Here is a 19,388-nt window from a genome sequence, read left to right on the forward strand (position 1 = left end):
CCTGCCTACTGCTGATCTTCACCTGAGGTGTCACAGATGGCCTCCATTTCTTATCTCCTTCTGAGCTTCATACCTGCTGTGGTAAAGGTGGATTAACAGATGGGACTGATCCCTGGGTTGAACACAGCCCTTGGGACCCCCAAACTACCTCTCTGCAGAGTGACTAGTGCAACTGCTTCTCCCCACTCACAGGTGAGGCAGGCTGGGACAAATATAATCTCCTAATTGATGCATTTCATCTGTCACCTGAGGTGTGGCTCCTTTCAATCAGTGTTACAGCCACAAGCAGTGGCAATACCTGGGGTCTGTGCTGGGCAGCTTTGCAAGGGTTGGCACTACCCCTGCTGATAGAGACCTTTTGCTTACCAAGCGGCCAGGGGAGATCAGAAAGTCTACACTTGCACATGTGCCAAGAGCACTGGCCAAAAGTGTTTCAGATGGCATTTTATCAATGCAGTGCAGCCAGCAACTCCGAACCAACATAAATTATACAGGGAAGATGAACAAGATGAAAGATCCTTCATCTTACCACAGGCAGAAAATACACTCAGGCTCTTCCTCATGGTGCCCGACGGTCCAGAAAGAAAACACAATGATTCACATCGTGCTGATTTGCTGTTGGAGACTTCAGAGCTTACGGTAGGTCCTGCTGATTTAGTGCAGCATGCAGCAGTATCTAAAAATTTCCCAGTGGCCTCGCGTAAGAGTTTGCTTGAAAACAGTGACTAGTTTTGAAATTATTTGCTTTAGCTGTATTTCACCCTGTGCCAACCCATGAATCTTACCTGAATTGTGCTGGTGTGTGCTGGACTCTCCTTCGGTGAGCTCCCAGAATATGGGCAGGAATCAAAGCAGATACAAGAATTTATCCTGTTTCCCAGACACAATGCTGCGCTGAAGAACCATTATTCAATTACAACAGGTCCATGTCAGACCACCTAGAAAGTTCTGACAGCTGCAGCCATCCCCAAGCAGAGCTGAAGAGGAATGTACCATGTGCCACACGCTGCAGCTCTATCACCACTGAAGCTCCCTTGTCTCATTTATTTTAAAAGCAGCAGAATTGGTAACGCCTCTTTGCTGGTTCATTAGGCAAGGCAGTAAGTTGTGCTTGACAAACAGAGTAAGAAGTGGCTTTGGGTGACATACCACAGTGTTATAAACTGGTTTTATCCCAGAGCACTTTTACCCCTTCTTACACTACTGCTACCACTTCTAGAGACTGTTGTTAATGGCATAGATCCTTGACTGACATAAACCAGCAAAGCTCTTACTGCCTGATGAGACGTCACAGGAACTGCACCAACTCGCAGCCACTGTCAATATCTACCACAGATATTCTCACATCACCTTCCTATTAGTTGATTGTGTTTTTATGTGATCCCTGACTGCAAACAGACACCTGCTTAGAGTACAGGTCACATTCATTGCATGGGACTTTAATTCTAAAATGTTTGTTCCAAAATCCTTATGGGCCCAAGGGTATTTAACAAAGACCAGGATCAGCACCTCTACAAGAATGGCAGACTCAGGAGACCCTCACCCAAAAGGAGGACAGGGGCCAGAGAACCCCCGCCAGCCACCCCACCAGCTGTGTGTGCCATCCTCCAATACGTGCCCTGCTCCACAGCAAGGTGGTACACGAGGCTGGCCCAGGCTGTGCGGGCAGCAGGGGAGCCCGTTCCCTGTCAGGGTTATAAAAAGGCAGAGCTGAGAAATGAGCACGTGGCTTTTTTTTTTCTCCAAAATTCTCTTCAGGAATGAGCAGCTATGGGCGGGGGGCAGGAAGCATCTGCACAAAGTGAGAAACCCAGACCATGGGCAGGGAATGCTCTATCCACTAACCAGAGCTGGGGCAGCAGCATCTCAGGGCAGGGTTGGAAATCACACCTTGACCCGACAAAAGGAAAGGCATGTCAGAAACACCACCATGGCCAAAGACTTCAATTTTTAATGCAGCTGTGAGACCAGCTGTGTTTCCACAGATGCTAATATTATCCTTGGTCCATTCCTGTGCTCACTGCCTCTTGCACAGTCCAACACACATTACAAAGAATATTCCTTCATCTTTCTGGTTTTCTCAATGCAGTTTGTTTTTCTCCTCAACACCAAACTACAGCCCTCAAACCCACTCTAATTAATTAATCTCATTTTTTTTTACTAAAGAGAAACAATGAAACTTCACCATCTCCTCTTTCTCACCTGGCTTGGTGTCCTACCCTCCAGTGGACTGCCCAGTCTACAAATGGTGAAGATTGTGCAGGATACACCATGAAACAGAAGGAGTCTATAATTCTTATGTGGAAAATGGACAATGCTGCCTCATCTCTACTGCTGCCAAGATGCAGCTTTTGCCTCTCTTAGTCTCTGCACACAAATACCTTTTATTTTTCCCACAGAAGAGCACTGAAGAAAAATTACCTGGCAAGCACAGTGTTGGTGCTGTTTCTTTTCATTGCTTTGTTCAAATTCCTTCAATTTGCTGTATTTTCCTGCTTTTGAAGAATTGAGAAACTTTACTGAGAGCACTAAGAGCAGTGAGAAAGCATTCTTGTTGCAATTTGGCGATAGAAATGGATATACAGTGACTGCCAACCCAGTGCCCAGTACTGTGCCATTTACTGCCCTCTCACACAATAACAATGTATGGTTTAGAGTAGAAGTTGTTAAATCCTGTGCTCCTGGAGTCACATGGCAAGATGGGAATTTCATTTTGCATTTTTATGAACTGTGTGTGCCTCCCTCATTTCCATGAGAATGCACAAGAGGCCCCATAAGAAAAAAACAATTATTATGAAGGAACTCACCAAGTAAATTTGTTATGCTGTAAGTCATGAATTATCATCCAGGCTCCTTTCTTGTGTGCTTAACCCCTTTTACTAAACAACAACCACTCAACCAGGCCACTGCCAGGCCTTGGGGTGGGCATAAAAAGCACCGATTAATATCCTGCAACTCTTCTTACAGATGTGATGGGAGTATAAGGCTGTAACAGCCTTTTCTGCACTACAAAACGTGAACCTAAGACCAAGTGTGCTATGATCTACTGGTGACAAATGAAGCTAATATAAAACCTTGCCAAGATTTTGGTTTATTAGCATTATTTAACTTCAGGGACCATTAAAGGAGCCGTATTTGATGAATGCAGCTGGGGGGACAGAATGGTTTTGGTTATGAAAGCCTGGTGTGGTAGGGAAGAGAAAAACTACAGGACAAAGCCAAAAGCTGTGCAGCTTGGGAAGAGCGGAAAACACGAGGCCAAGGTGGTCAGTACTTTCTAACAGCTTAGATGTTACCAGTGAGAGGAGCATGAGTGATTGACATTGCTGGAGAAGTTTCCAGTTCCCAGTGGAAAGGGTTGGAACAGCTGAAAAGAAGTTAAGATAAAAACATCCCAATGTCAATGAGGGCCAAACTGTGCCTTGATAACGTTATGGGAACCCAGTGGAATGCTGGATGACACATACTGCCTTATCAAAACTACTGTTAATCGTCCTACTATGTGCTAAAACTGCAGGAGACACTCCTTAGGATCCAATAGTATCTCCCCTTCTACAAAAAATTAGAAGGAGCAAACACCCATGTGCACAAAGGGCAGATGCGGATTTTGGTCTCCAAACTGTGGCTACCAGATTTTGATAAAATAACATGATTTTTAACTCAGCACACACCTTAGTTATCATGATACAACTTTCAGAAACAAGCACATGAACAGTTCCACTAAACACACACATCATATATTGTTCCCACAGTCAGTTAATTATACAGCTTAGTGGAATAACCTCGTTAACGTTATGCACTTTACAGAAAGTATCTACATCTATCAGCGGAACAGTATCTTGTAAAAAACACTTGCCTGATTACTTGTGTCTTCCTTTTTAGAGACAAAAGAAAGCTCTGAATGACAAATTTTGGGCACTATCAACCAATCATGCAGCAATAAAAACTGAACGTTCATAAGAATGAAGACAGAAAAATCAGAAATTAGCAGGAGAGCATCAAAATAGATGGGCTACGTAAGGGTTTTACTCTTTATTTACAGCAAATATATTACAGTAAAAAAAGGTTAACATGGCTCGTGTGCTTGTGTAAGGATGGTACATATGCTTACATCAAACAGGTTTCATTTCCTTGGCACTAACTGAACCAAATACAAGGATTCAACACAAAAATAAGAAACAGAACATTTATTAGGCAAACTGCGCTAACTGTACACATCTGCAGCTGGAGTTTCAATGCAATCCAAAAGAACACAAACGAGTCATGAGGATGGCAGGAACTTTTTTTGACAAACATGTTTAACCCTCAAGACAAGGCTGTCTGGCACCATTTAAAAGTTGCTGTACTGAACACAGTGATTTTAAAGAAATGTCACAGATGATTAAGACACTGAAAATGCACTCACCACAGTGAAGAAGCCCATTATTTTCCTTATTTCAGTTTTTACTCCCACAGTACAAGAGTGTTAAAAGGCTGCATGGCTGACAAGCTGGATGCAACAGCTGGAGGGTTTTGCCTGTCAAGCAAAGTGACTTGCAGCAAGAGACATGCTTTATGCAACAAACCTGATGATACACAGCTTGTGTGGGTTCAAATAAGATGATCTAAGAACAACAAATGCTGGAGCCTTATAAGCTCTTTACATTATAATCAGAATCCTGAGAAAAGCAGGGTCCAAATTACTCCAAGTGAATTCAGGCTTACTTATACACAACAAAATTGTCCAGATACATCAACAGTAGTAAACAGAGTTAATGCAGTGTTAATCTTTTTACATTTTAATGACTAGCTATAAAAACAGAAACTAGCATGTTCTAATCTGTTTACATTTCCTGAGCTTAGTTAAATCAAGAAGGAATGAACATTATAAAAATCCCGGTAAGTCACCAATAAATTAAAAATGTACATAACCACTATAGCTTAAGAAGCTCAGCGTGAAGTCTGCCTATCCAATATCCTTTCCTTAGGAATCCTGTACAGAAACCATGCCATTAACTTCACCAGCAATACTGAGATGCTATGAAATTGTAGGTCTTTTTTTTCCCCTGCTCTCCAAGCGCCCTTCTAGCAGACTACCTGATAGCCTTTCCTAATCAAATCATGCGAGAGCATTCAAAAACTGCAACCCTCTACTTGCAGTGCACAAAACAATGTTCTCAGAAACACAATGTACTACTGAAATTCAAATTTACCAGCAGCAGTTATTTGGGTGGACTCTCAGCTCTCAAATAACATCACTGCACTGGCAGCAGGTTTAGTATCCGTTGGGGGAACAAACCAGAAGACCCTTAGCAACAAAGAAATCAGCTTAGCGGTTTCTTTAAGAGCCAACATCTGCATTTGAGAAAAGCACTCGACCTACATGAGTCATACACATGTTTATTTATGCATGTTTATTTCCTGCATAGAGAATACTGTGTACCTTGGAATAAAACCCAAGCCTTGAGAATATACTGAGAGTATGGGTATTTGTAGCAGTGCTATGGCAGGTTAATTCAAATCCAAATGATCAAACTCAACGGTCTCAAAGACCTGCAGAGCATGAACTTTGATAAAACAAACAACTTTTTAAAAAACTGTCTGCTTATAGCATGATTTTTATTTTATGGTGTAGATAAAAGAGAGGTAGAAAGGTTTATCTCCCCAATATCAGTTTCTGTGCAGTATTTATAAAGTATCAGAAAAAAATCTATAGCTTTTTGGTGAAAATGCCACCTTTTCCCCTTAGAATTACAAGGAATCTTTTCTTTCCACTGAAGTGCTGCAAATTAAGTTACTGGCATCTGGTTCAGAAGAGCTCTTCTTCCCATTAGCCTCACTACCTCATTTTTGTTACCAAGCTCTGTTTTTAAGAAGTCATTGCAGAAATACTCCCGTACAGGGCTCAAAAATTCCTCCCAGATACAGCTGACCCACCAAACTACATTTACCAGCCAAATAATACCAAGTCTGCTCCTAAGAAAAGCACTTGCTCTTGCTCGACTTACATGATCCATCTTAAGCATGCTACCAAGAGGGAGAGAAGTATGGAAGTATGGAAGGCTGTGTGGCCCTCCCCCTCTTTGGTGATGACCACAGGTATGAGCACCATCATCATGCTGTGTGGAAGTAGCTAGAGAGCTTCCTGAGGCAGCTTCTCTTCCTGCCACGATCCACTCTCCGTAGCAGGAGGATGGATGGTGCTCTAGTGATGAGTGCTTCTCAAAAAGGGTAGGAAGGACGAGCTGACCAGGAGACACAGCTGAACAGAAACCATGCTGGTAAGATAAAAAACCATCTTTTTCTAGTGTAAGACAAGCCTGCAGTGCTGCAGTTTTCACGATTGTCACTAGATAAGGGAGAGAGAGGAAAACATCTCAGGCCCTGCAGCTGCAGTCATCAAGAGCGTGACCCACAGTGCACTGCATTTCCCACAGAGCCATGAGACTTGGACCCAGCAGTGCCAGGGGAAGGCAGGTCAGGGTGGGATCTGGTCATAGGGGCTCCACTCCCAATCCCTGCTCTCATGGCATTGCGAGAACTGATATATCTGTAAGAGAAGGCCCTGACTGCTGACATTTCAGGGCACACAGGGCTGCAGCTCCAGCTTTATTCACATAGCAACGACTGTTCAAGGGTGGGATTTGAGCCATGAAAGTCAGACTGCTGCACGGTGACCTTTAATTTACCCACAGAATGTTAAGCAAATTACATTAAATTAAATTCAGTCAAAGCAGATGCTAGCTTATTTATTAAAAAGCTCAGCTTTCTCTTTCTTTCGACTGGTTTTAGACAGGCAGCTCTTGGGAGCAGACCTTCACTCTAACTCAGTCAGGCAAGAGCAGCTCCATAGAGATGGCCAGAGTGTCTCTCCTACAGAAATACCATCCTCAAGAAGACCTGTCTGTCCCTAGAGATGCTCAGCAACAGTACATGAGCACATCTCCTGCTTGCTCACTACACTTCTTGCCTCACCCAGGTCTTTTGCCTCCTTCCACATAAACTGCACTGGACTCGCAGTGGAAGATGATTCTTCTCTGCCAACATTGCCATCTATTGTCATATCTTTCAAGAAATCTATGCATTGATTAATATAAAGAAGCATTTACTCTCTTTCAGAGAAACCAATACTGCTCTGCAAATATATAACTTGTCATTAATTTTTTATAGGATTGGGTGAGGGAGCCATATACAGTAACAGGGTCACATCCACAATACAGGTTGGAAACATTTCTTTCTGTCAGTTGTAGCATTATGAGACAAGTAATGCTACTGTACTCAAATAATCAACAGGCAGGTTTCTTGTTTTCACCTGTCCTCCTCTCTGTCCTTCAGTCTGCTCCCTTTGAGCAGCATGCCTAAAAGCAGCCACATACATGAGAGATGTGTTGCTTTCAGCCACACAGGCTTTACACACAGTCTGTTTAGTCTTTTTCCTTTTGTTCTCTGGAAACATTACTCTCATTAATTTTCATCCTCCAACTATGATCCACCAAAATAAAAATAAATTCAAGTACAAACCCAAACTGGTTATTGCTGGGTTATGGGTCAATGTAAACTGACCAGTCAACGCCAACCTTAAATTCGCGTTTACAAAAGTAAGGATTGTTCGATTACATTTGCTGACCACAGACAGCTTCTTTCACTATTCACACAGCTTGAAGAACCAAAGATTTGCTGAGAACAAGACACGGTCCATGTCCTTTAGAAGTAAATGGAGCTAGTAGCCATCATCCTCATCCATATCACAGCCATAATCTGAAACACACAAAGACAAAGGCATATAAACATGCAAATATTCCAGGCTGATGGAAGACACAATGGAAGTATTGCTTCTTTAAGGTTGTTTTCCTTCTTTGTAACTAGTAAGTTTTATCTTAAGCAAGCATTTTAAATATCAGCTATTTTCCTAGGGCTAAATTAAAAGTTCTTGCATGTACTTCCCTCAATGAAATAAAATTGGTTTAGCATCTATCAGTAAATATCTCTTCTCACGCGTCACTGGACGCTCATTTAGGAATACTTGCCACATGGATATGTGAAATACTTGGTTTAATTGAGAGGCTGAAATGGTCAAGCCTGATTGTCACAAGTAACCTGGTACACAGTGGCTGATGAGCAGCAGCATACATTTACAAAGTAGGCACGTTTTTCACTAGACATAGGCACCAAGGAAAAAGCCGGTTTGTTTATATTATTCATGGATTTATAAACTGAAACTGCAAGGGTTCAGAGATAGCTCAGAGTTCCCATCAACATCAAAGGAGTCCTGGAACGAATCCTGACCAATGCATCTGACTTGGATCTCCCGTATCTACTTAATTCTAGAGAAACAACTTAAAATTTTGCCCAGATTTTTTTAGCCAGTTTTGTTTTCCTAAACAATGCTGAGTGCAAAGACTGTGCATTGTGTGTCAGAAGGCAGGTCTGTGTGTTTCTAATGCACTGGTTCTCTTCTGTGTGCCTCTGAATGCAGCAAACCAGGTATTTTCTGTTGTGTAGTCGAACCTATGGATAACTATTACATATGAGCACTGATGAAAGTTAACCTTTACATTCCAAATTCAGTAGATGGCAACATCTCATCCAAAGAGTCAAGCAGATGCTCGGAAGCAAAATTAAGTGTAATCTACAATAATTCGTGTAGAATGGGTGAAGTTCACCATCTGTATTTTGTGCTGTTACTCCAGGTAGACAGGTCTAAAATCCATGGAGAAAGCAGTTTGCAAAGAGTTACTTGTTGTACTGACAAAGCTCTGCACACCTGCATTCAAATTCTGGGAATACTCCTTTCCTTTTTATTTTTATTTTTTAACTCTAATTTTTCAGCTGTTGTCCAGATCGGACAGGGAGTAGTGGAATGTTCTCAGAATGGTTTAAAAATAGTAACATTTACAAAGAAAAAAAGCTCAGTGACCTTTATTCTATTTTTGTGGGGGGTTTATTAATAAACATAGACTCACCCTCCCCCACATGGGTGCCTTTTCTTGGGAACATTATTCTAATAATAAATGCAGGCAACAAACTGTTTTTCCTACAGTTCAGCAATTATTTTCCAGTGGAGAAATCAATTTAAAAGCAACAGACACTTTTGTGAAGTGTATACATATTGTCCATGCAGCTGACTGAATAGTGCTGGGAAGATTTTTGCAGCAAATAACATTTCAGTAGGGAACTTATTCCCATCTTGAGTCTTCACAACCCATAATTAGCAGCTCTCATTTTAAAAATAATTTTGTATATTTTCAAAGCTTAACTTCTAAGGGGAAGCTTTTAATAAAGGATAAATATGGATGTGTCCAGCTAGGAAAAACCACAGCAGAGAGGATACTGCCTTTTCCTGCCAGCAAAGAAATCTAATTAACTGAGAGGCTTTGCTGGGTAACCCAAAGAAATTAGCACACATCTGTGTACCATACAGCACACTGTGTGCTACCAATGCCATTCCTACACTTGGTGAACAACTACTTCCTCCTAACACTTTCCCAGAAATGGAGTGTGACGATTCGAGCTGGATTTGAGCTGGACAGACCTGTCCCCAAGGCTCATGGACAATCTGGACATCACTGCAGCCTCCACTGAGGAGGCAGCAGGAGCAAGGTGGCTCAGCTCAGGGGGCAACCAGCCCCAGACACTGCCAAAAGAGGGGTTACTGACCCCATAACTTCTCAGATCCACATTAATAAACCTAATTCTGAAAAACACATAACTTCAGTTTGCTCTTGAGAAGCCCTCTTAGCCTGGAGCTCAAGATGCAAAGTTTTCTCAGGAGTCTCTAAGAAGGTCAGGTTTTGGACAAGGCTAATTTGGGGCTTTCCCACAGGAATGGGCAATGCTGAAAAGGCAGCAGAAGCCCTAGGACAGGGACAATCAGGGGAACCCTGTCTGTCCTCAGCCCTGCAAGAACGAAGCCCACAGCACCAGGAGATGGTAACTTAGGCAGCAACCCAGCTCACCATTTCCTCCCATTAACTGCAAGGCGCTCATGCAGTGGTCATCATCTTCTTCTACCTCTTCCTCCTCCACCTCTTCATCAGGGTTGTAAGCTACTGGGCCACTCTCCACGAGCACAGCTGCTGGTTTTTCTACAGGAGGGGCTTCTGCCTGTGCATTTGGAAATGTCACCTGCAAAAAACAAGAGAAGGCAATAGAGCAGCTTCCAAATGACAGCAATGAGAGAGATGAAAGTCTTTGTCTAGTGCTAGAGGTTCAGCTGTTCTAATGAAAGTCTGAACAAAAGTCAGGCAAAACCATCTAGTTTTTACATAGTCCAGACCCAGGCAACTGAAATATCCAGCAACAGTAAAAGCAGAACAAGGATCCTCTTGCAACAACAAGGGAAGGCAAAATTCGAGAGTGAAGGTTCCTCAGTAGAGCTCTGTGGGAAAACTTACAACCTCTTCCTCAGGCCTATTACACAATAACAATGTTATTGACAATTTAATGATAGCAAAAATGTACCCTTCAAATCAGAAAAAAACCAACATGTATTAGTTTTGACAGCTCTGGTTGGATTTATTTGGCGGCGCAATGAGCTGTGGAACAAATAGCACTCTGTAGACAGCACTTAATGTGATGGCAGAGCACTCAGTTGATAATACAGGCTGGCACCTGTAACATTACCTATGAAATTCATCAGAATAATGATCTCCCAACAATAACTTGGGAATCGATCATTGACGGGACCTGCTCTGTACGTGCACCGACCCAGCTGCTCCAAGGTGAGGCAGGACACAGCACGGAGGGAGAGAAAGGGAACACCACAGGGCGACAGAGGTGAGTTTGGAGAAGGTAATATTGTCTTTGGTTCACTAAGGAGAGGTCTGGGAATGGGGCAGGAACCAGCAACATGGTCTGCCCCAGCACAGCCCAGGCTCTGGTCTTTCTGGAGCTCTCACTTTCATGGTGTGCTCAGTCTAGGGCTCCACCTCCTTCTCTCATCCAGGGAAGAAACATCAGAGGAGCTTTATCTCCATCAGCTCTGTAACAGGGCACTTTTCACCTCCATTCTGTACTTGGACTATTTGGGGTTTGTACACTAGAGCCTGTGGCAAAAAAACCCAGTCCATTAGCGGCAACTTGAAGAATATTAAAAATTAACCATTAATGCAGCTTGTGACATTAAGAATTTTGAAAAGGGAATATTGAGAGTACCTGTCACTAGTCAGCAGTTACCAGCACTGAGAGTCATCTCCCCTACTAGGAAAGACAGGAAAGACTGGGACCACTTCCTTGGGAAGGACAGTGGTGAGGTGCTTCTAAAAATGAATGGTCCAAAGGAGACCAGAAAACCCCAACTTCTCTGGTCCCAACCACAAGAAAAGTTGTACAGTGCTTTAGGTTTTAAATTACAGTGCACAACTATGTACTGTTGCATCTTCTTCAGTTCCACTGGCCGCAAGTTCTGATTCAGTGCTGTAATTTATTTTTATTTATTTATTTATAAATGTATTTATTTGGGATGCAGTAACTCCCAGAATCCCTGTAACTCCAGGCACTTTAGAGATACACCATAAGAGAAAATCCCTGTACCAGAAAGTTGATAGTCTAATTATTCAAACATCAAAGCTGTTCTGAACTTGTCATATACCATGACAGTCAACCTAAAGAATCTGCCTGAGTTTTTCAAAGTCACCTAAGGGTTTGCTCCAATAGCTCATTAATAGGGCAAAAGACACCCATTAATTTTAATAGAAAATCAAGTATTTAGATATTCGGATCAGTCGAAGACAGGTTTTCATGATTTTTTAATGCACAAATTAATCATATTATTTATAGGAACTTCCCTCCAGTTTATATTTCCTACCACTGCCTTTGCCTCTAGAGTGATCCAACTGAGTCCACCTCGGTATAAGCAGAAATAGACACAACAGTTTGAGACCAATCAGCATCATAATATACATCAATTTATATGCTTAAAAGTATCCATCTGCTCTGAAAAAGTGGGTGAATATAAAGGAGATACAATTGAGTCATTATTTTTTAAAATTGCACCATGCTAATTAAAATGTGACCTTCTTCTAATTATCATGTCCACTTCCAGACTGCTGTACTTCTAAAAATGTGCAGAGTTTTCTAATGAGCATAGAATAAGAAGTGAAAATGTATTTCCCTAGGCAGGATATCAAACTGTTTCTGAAAATCAATGGGTTTCAGTCATTTTAAAAATAAGGCAGTCAAACAACACCTTTAAATAGAACTTCCTGAATTCACTTCCAGACATCCTGGACTGGAGTTTGGCACTTAGCTTTAAGTATGGGTGGGCAATTGTTAAAGATGTTAAACAACCCAAGGGAACTGGTTCACTTTCAGAAAGGTATCAGTATCACATGTTCAGGGGGGAAAAGAAGAGGGACAAATACACCTTTGGTATACTGAATGTTTAGGCATACAATAGACAGTTTACTGTACACAAAATGCCTATGAATACTCTGTACAGGGTGAAAATAATAATGAAAGAAAGCAGCTATTGTTGTTATCTGGTGTCACCATCCGATAATAATCACAATCCCTTCAGGAGAAAATGCAGGTGCACAGAGCCACCTAAGGAGGGTTTCTGGGGGTGGACGGATTAGTTACTAGTTACTAGTACAGACTTTCCTGCAGCACTGTTACATTTTCAAACGAGACAAACCAACAAACAAACAAAGCAAAGAGTAAGTCATGCTGTAGAGGGTAAGCTGTCTTTTCTCACTAGTCTCCCACAGAAGCCCAGCCCTCCCCTGGGGTCAGGTCTGGCAGCACAAAAGTGGCATTTTGTGCCATCCTCCTTCTCTGTGGGGACACTCCAAGTGCTGAGAAACAGACACAAGCTCTGCCCTCTCCTACTCCTCCTGCCTGTTTATTTGATATGGACCTTTTTAGATTCTTGCAGGGAGTCTTCTCTTTCTTTTTCTGTCTAACCAAGCATTATGAGGCTGTGCTAACGCTACTGATGGATAAATAAGAGCAAATCTGGGTTAGAAAACAGGCAACCTCAGCTTCACAGTGTTCACAATAACCAGTTCCTGGTCTGATCAGAGAGACAAGACTCTCAATTCTTTTACCCATATCTACCACATAACCAGAGCCAGGCTGAGAACGGCTTATGGGAATTTCCAAACTCAACCTGTTGCACTGGGAGAAGTGCTGGACTTTACATACCTCTTCAGTGGCAGCCTTTTTAGCAAGCTGGGTTGAAATCAAGGGTCTTAATCTGAAAAGAAGGAAAGAAAAAAACAGCAAACATCAGAAAAGCTGCACCATGCCCAAGAGTTTGACACAGAGAATTCACTCTCCAAACAGTGAAAGCACTTTGCTAGTGTTATGTTGCACAATTACTTTTTTAATGATTTAAGATAAAGAGCGGAGAGCCTCAGACTCCACAATAATTAATACACACATTCCCTTGGCAGTGTCTGCCCCAGTTCAAGATAATAAGAAAAGATGCCAGTCAACAAGCACAGCAGCAAAACCTCATCTCAAACCGCAGCCCCAGCCTATCTCCAAGGTCTTTGAAATAGATGGGTTTGTCACTTATTACAAAAGTCAAAAGAAAACTGATTTTTTTGGAAGAATGCAGACATGGCAAAACTGAGCCACACTCTGATTGCCTAGCACTGTTCTGAAACTGCTTCCCTGTATCTGATTATACAGAGGGGATACCAGTAAGATTATACATGGAGGATATCATAATCACCACAGGCGAAATTTTAACCTCCAGCTACAGAAATCATCAAAACCAAGGGGACTCTGCATACCTTGAATGGAAAACGACAGAAATTGAATATAAACATTTTTTAAAATTCTGCATCGGATATGAAAAAGACCTGCATATCTGGGGAGAAAAGATGGATCAGTGTTCCTTTACAGGTAAGTGTTAAATATTATTACTTCTGAAAAACATTTCATAGTCTGTTGTCTCCTTACTGCCATGAAGGCTGTTCTCAATCCATCATTTATTGTTACTTTCTGGTCTCTCCTCCTCATCTAGATGTATCTAGTCACGAAGAAGATGACTTGCTTTCTACTGAAACACTGCTCAGACAGCTCCTCAAGCACATCTTTTAACTAAGTCTAGGCAAACAACTTAATGAATACCAATTTATGTCTCCAGAGATACAGTCTTTTATGATAAGCAGTACTTTCCTCCCATTTTTCTCTTAGTCATTCCTCCTTGTTAACACACAGAAACCAGTTGTTTTCCTACTTATTTATTTATTTTCAAATAATCAGCAGGAGGAAACAAAACCCCAGAGAATGAGCAGGGGAGACTCAGATCATTATCTCTGATGGAGAAGACACAAGATATTGGCTAAGCTCCAAAAAGGTTCAGAAACTGGTCATCTCTGAAACACTCTGCAAGACCAAAAAGGCATTTCAGCAACACAACCAGTTCAAGGTGCCAAGGGAATGTTTCAGAAGCTGTGCCACTGAAGAATCCAGTGTTACAGACACTTCTTGTCATATTTCATAATGGTCAAAGATGTCAAGAAAAAGACGCTCTTGACCCACATAAATATCTATTAAAAATCCTAGTGGACTTCTGAGCTTAGAGAGAATGTTTTTGAGGGCATGGATGCACTCCTCCCTACTTGCCTGGCTTCTCTTTCCTTTATCTAACCTGAACTGTAGAGTATTCACCTTTAAAGGGCATCTAGTCCAACCGTCTGCAATGAGCAGGGACATTTTCAAACAGATCAGGTTGCTTAGAGTTGCATCTAATCTGGCCTTGAGTGTTTCCAGGGATGGGGCATCCACCACCTCTCTGGGCAACCTGTGCCAGTGTTTCACCACTCTCATCATAAAAAAATTTCTTCCTTAATTCCAGAAATCTGAGACTACCTAACTACTTCCAATCACTGTTTTCCAAAAATCACCCTGTTTAGATGCTTACAAATATATGGATGCAGCAAAGACAAAAGGTTACACAGCTGAAGGATTCTAATTACCAAACAGGTTGTATTTCATTGACATGACTGAAAAAAATCCAACAGGGGTAAGAAATGAAGGACTTTTATTTTAAACCAGTAGTTGTGATTATTGCAATTAACATTGTACCAAAGATAGCACCTCTTCTCTCCTGCTACCCAAAGACATCAGACCTCCCTGGAGCACCCTGAAAATATTTCCTCCCCCCAATTAAAATCAAGCTGTTGAGTAAGACTCACAAAGTAATCAGAAACTGCTGACGTTTCTTTTAGAGCAAATTATACATGTGCTCACACAGTGAAGAAAACAATCACAGCTATAGGAAGCAAAGAGTAAACATTCCAGTTTCATTTTAATTAAAATGGTCCCCTAATGAAAATAAAAAGATTCAGGCTTATGAAAAGCCTATTTGCAAAAACTTTAGTGCTAAATCCAAGAGCCCTTCTGTACAATTTCTCAGCAGTGAGGGACTCTCACACTCAAACTGAAATTAAAGCTGTATTTCTGTTCCATGAGAGCTGCTCACAACCTGTACATCTTCACTTCATTAGTACAAACACAGCACTGCTGTCTGATTTGAGCAATACAGTTTCTCTCTCAGTGTAGTACAAAATGCATCCCAAAGCAGAGGGGTGGATCCTGCCACGGATGGTTGGCACCTCCTGCAGTGCAGATCTAGAGGGGTCACTCCCCACCCGGGTGGAACAGCCCAGCTCACTGCACCTCCATACTATCTGCTGCCTACAAACACTAGCCATGGCAACTGGGAAAAGGTAAAACCGTATCAGAGACAAAACCTTATTTCCCCACTGAAAAAATGGCTTTGATTCCAATTATAGTTACAAAAGTTCTAAATATATAACTCCCTTGGCTCTCCTTATGTCTGTGGAGAGCCCTACTATTACTGTACAAAACTATTTAGGAAGGTTTTATACTTGGGGTGTTGTTTTGTTTCTTAAAAGCCTTGATGTCCTGACCTCCTTAAACCAGAGCAGCTGCTGCCACACCAGCCATATGGAGCAATAAATTACTGGCTGCCATGGCTACAGATATGGACTCCTCCTTCTGTCTGGCTGCACCTCAGAGAGTGGAAAAACGTGTCCTCGTGGAAGAGCATGACTGATTTTGAGGCTGGGATAGACTTGCGTATTAATTATCAAAAAAATACCTTGAAAATCAAGCAACTGAAGTATCTTATCCAACTTCTACTGTGCACAACCCAAGCTCATCTCTAAAAGGCTACAAAGGAACACACACACACAAGAAAGATACTTCCACTGAAGTCCAGACTGAATTAAGGGTTCCCAAGTTCCATAAATAATAATATCTTACACTAAGATACAATTCCATGTATGCTGAAATGACAACAGCATCTATTTAAAATGTAAAGTTGTGACTGGGAAGTAATGGGGCTCCTGGTGTTCCCAAGTGTGTCAGTCATTGTTCACTATTTATGATGATTTCTAGTTTGGGCCACTTTGCTTATGAACTTTGCAAATTAATACAGTACCTTGTGGGAGGGAGCAAGAGAACAAGCAACTTTCTGAACAGCAATGTGATTCATAAAAGGGGGATAAAAAAGATTTCACACAGCCCCAAGTGTTACATCCACACTTCAAACTACTTCAAAAATTATGCAGATCTACTAATGCTCATGTCTGCCAACACACACATAACACTGGAAGCAGATTATCTTGACATGTTTGTGACAAAAACTAATGGCACGGTACAAGGCATCAGAGGCTGCTCCCCGCCGAATCTGCTCTGCTCTCAGCCGAGATGTGCACGATAACACTTGGATTTGTCCTCCAGCTTAACAATTTAAAAGAAGATTCAATGTAATAGCTCCTGACAGGGCTGGAGATCACACAGACTGAACTTTCAAAGTGAGCAAATTCTCAGAAAAACAAGCTGGCTGTGACAAACAACTGCTTTTATTTTGCTTATTATTTAATAACAAAAGATTACACAGCACAGTACATAAAGGAGAAAGAGTACTGCGAGGTAATAAACCCACCTCACTTGCATCAGGCTGTTCACCCACAAAAAAGTTTGACAATACCATAACAATCTCCTCAGTGCAATCCTGCAAGTAATTTGGAAACTCAACCACAGCTCTGTTTCTTACTGAATTTTAATTTAATCCATCCAAGTTGGGAACATCTTATTGCTGCTTACCGCCCATACTAATTTTATACACGGATGGTCCCAGAATACACGATGGAAAGCAGAGATAGAATAGAGCCCAGAGCCACAAGCCTGCAGTGTAATTATGCAGGTCATCCAAGACAACTGCCCATGAAACCTATATATCCACACACAGGCCTTTCATGTGCACAAGAGAAAAAGCCATTCAGAAATGACTCGGCAAGAGACCAGTCAGGTTCTCGACCACGGCCGAGATCCTCCTCCCACCTGAGGCCAGATGGTTCTGCCTCAGGAGGTCAGTTTACCAGACATCTGTGTGAGAAGGAAATTAATATAAATGTTTACCCAGGCTAAGAGTGCCCTTTAATTAGGTACCGTCATTGTTATCCTTACCGGAAAGCTGGGAATTACCTCTGTGCAAGGATTTAATGCTCTTCTTGGAAACACAACAGCAACAGGAGACACCGACCCACTCTTCTGCCAATAGGTCAGGACAAAGGGGTGACCCTCCCACACTTGGACCACTGCTCTTTTTCAGAGGGCAAAACAGAGACTGCAATGATGACCACAACTCTGGAGAACTTCAAGGTTTGCACATCCAGCTGTGGATCCCACTGTTTTCTACATCTTCTTCCGGCTGAGGGCCAGGTGCTCACAAGAGCCATTCCCTCTGCTCAAGAAGAAGCAGAGGCACATGGCCAAGGCCATGGCTGTGACACCCATGAACAGCTGCATGACACTAAGAGGACAGGGGGTGGTGGGTAAGAGTGCACTGTGCCACCTCGGATTTCCAAATATGACTTCATGCTCTGCACAATGACAAAACATCTCTGATGCTCACAGCGTGTGCCTGAATGTGAGGCAAGCAGGTAATCTTGGCTTTCTAAAGACCAGCCTGACCAGCCCTTCACCCAGCCCAGCTCACCAGCACTGTAAAAGCCCCAAGGAATTTCCCTGAACCCCTCCCCCAAATGACAGGATTGCAGAGACCACAACCAACGGCCATAAAAAGACTCCAGATGAAGGGCACGTCCAGACTGCAATGAGCTCAGCTCACACACAGCAACCTCCCTTTGGAAATGGCTCGCCCCAGTGCTGCCAGCTGTACAGATGTGTCTGGTGGAACAGCAGGCAGGGTCTGAACCCTTCTGGATTCTAACAGGCAGTTAAGCCAGTTACTGCTAACTCTGCTCCAACATGCCTGAATGAACTCCACCAAGTGTCAGTGCCTTCCTCCTGTTTTCAAGCAAGCAACACTACGGAAAGAGTCATTTCAAGTAGGAGAAGAGCAAAGCCGAAGTGACAACAAAAACTAGAGTGAAATGAGAAATTGTTCCCACTTCTGATTATCACTCAGTCCTCTTTCATGCTGGATCAGAGGAGCTCTGCTTTCATCAGTGCAGCATCATACAAGGCAGTACTGAGAACATCTTCAGTGCTAATGAGATCGGCCCCTTCCAGCAAACGCCTGGGCCTAAGCACTGAGGGACCAAAACCTGCAGGAGGAAACTGGCAAAAAGTAAGAATCTCTACCATTCACTGCAGGATATATTTACCAGTGAAGAACTAAGCACTTACGTCAGCCGCCAACAGGCTTTAGAAAAGCAGGAACTTTGCTAATGTATCATGAGCTAAACACCTATTTCAGGCTTTTCAGAGAGGGGCAGAGGCCATGACATCTGTCTTCAATAACCCAACTCAGAGCAGGCAATATTTTTCTGCATAGCTGCAGCACTTGACTTGGTCCTCAATTAGATGCTGTAAAATAGCAGCTTGCTGTTCTTCCCACTGACTAAACCGATGGATTTTCAACAGCAAAAATGAAAAGAATGACATCTAAGGCGACCTTATTGGGACCAAATAAAATTATGCTCCTGCAGCAGATCCCAAACAATCTCTGCACATATCTGCTTCTAAAGGAAATTGCTGCAGACCATGGGAAATTACAATTGCTCCAGGACAAGAAAAGCTGACTGATCTAATATTTCTGGTTGACACACCTTTTTCCTGGGTTTGTCAATAAAGATACTGATGAGCTCATCTCTCCACAGGTCAGGAAAGTATTAGCTGAATATATGCTGTTCCTTTCACCATGGAAATTTTTCCAGATGAAATGATGGCAGCAAGGCAAATCTGCACCTTGCTGAGAAAAGCTACTTAAAATAAGGAAGCTATGAAGCATTTTAATGAAGGTAAATGAGTAATCATAATGGTCTCAGTTAAGCAAGTCTAATGGCAGTGTCACTTTTAAAACATGGGCGTGAGATAACTCATGTGGTGACAATCCATATGTCCTCACTATCCTGTAGCGCCGTCTTTCAAATGGTAACAGTGCAGAATGCATCTGTTAC

The 19,388-nt window shown here is 42.3% G+C and overlaps 1 protein-coding gene across 1 annotated transcript in view; it reads right to left on the reverse strand.

Moving 5' to 3' along the window:
- Window positions 1-4,013: 4,013 nt before the first annotated feature.
- Window positions 4,014-19,388, reverse strand: part of BRF1 (BRF1 RNA polymerase III transcription initiation factor subunit) — a 174,183-nt gene continuing 158,808 nt past the window's right edge. The window contains exons 16-18 of the mRNA XM_064659373.1: window positions 13,123-13,174; window positions 9,936-10,104; window positions 4,014-7,737 (exon numbers count right to left, since the gene is read on the reverse strand). Coding sequence (XP_064515443.1) covers window positions 7,700-7,737; window positions 9,936-10,104; window positions 13,123-13,174 — 259 coding nt within the window. The 3' untranslated portion in view covers window positions 4,014-7,699. The remainder of the gene's footprint in view (window positions 7,738-9,935; window positions 10,105-13,122; window positions 13,175-19,388) is intronic.

Source organism: Pseudopipra pipra, chromosome 6 (assembly GCF_036250125.1).
Source record: "Pseudopipra pipra isolate bDixPip1 chromosome 6, bDixPip1.hap1, whole genome shotgun sequence".
Taxonomy (NCBI): Eukaryota; Metazoa; Chordata; class Aves; order Passeriformes; family Pipridae; genus Pseudopipra; species Pseudopipra pipra.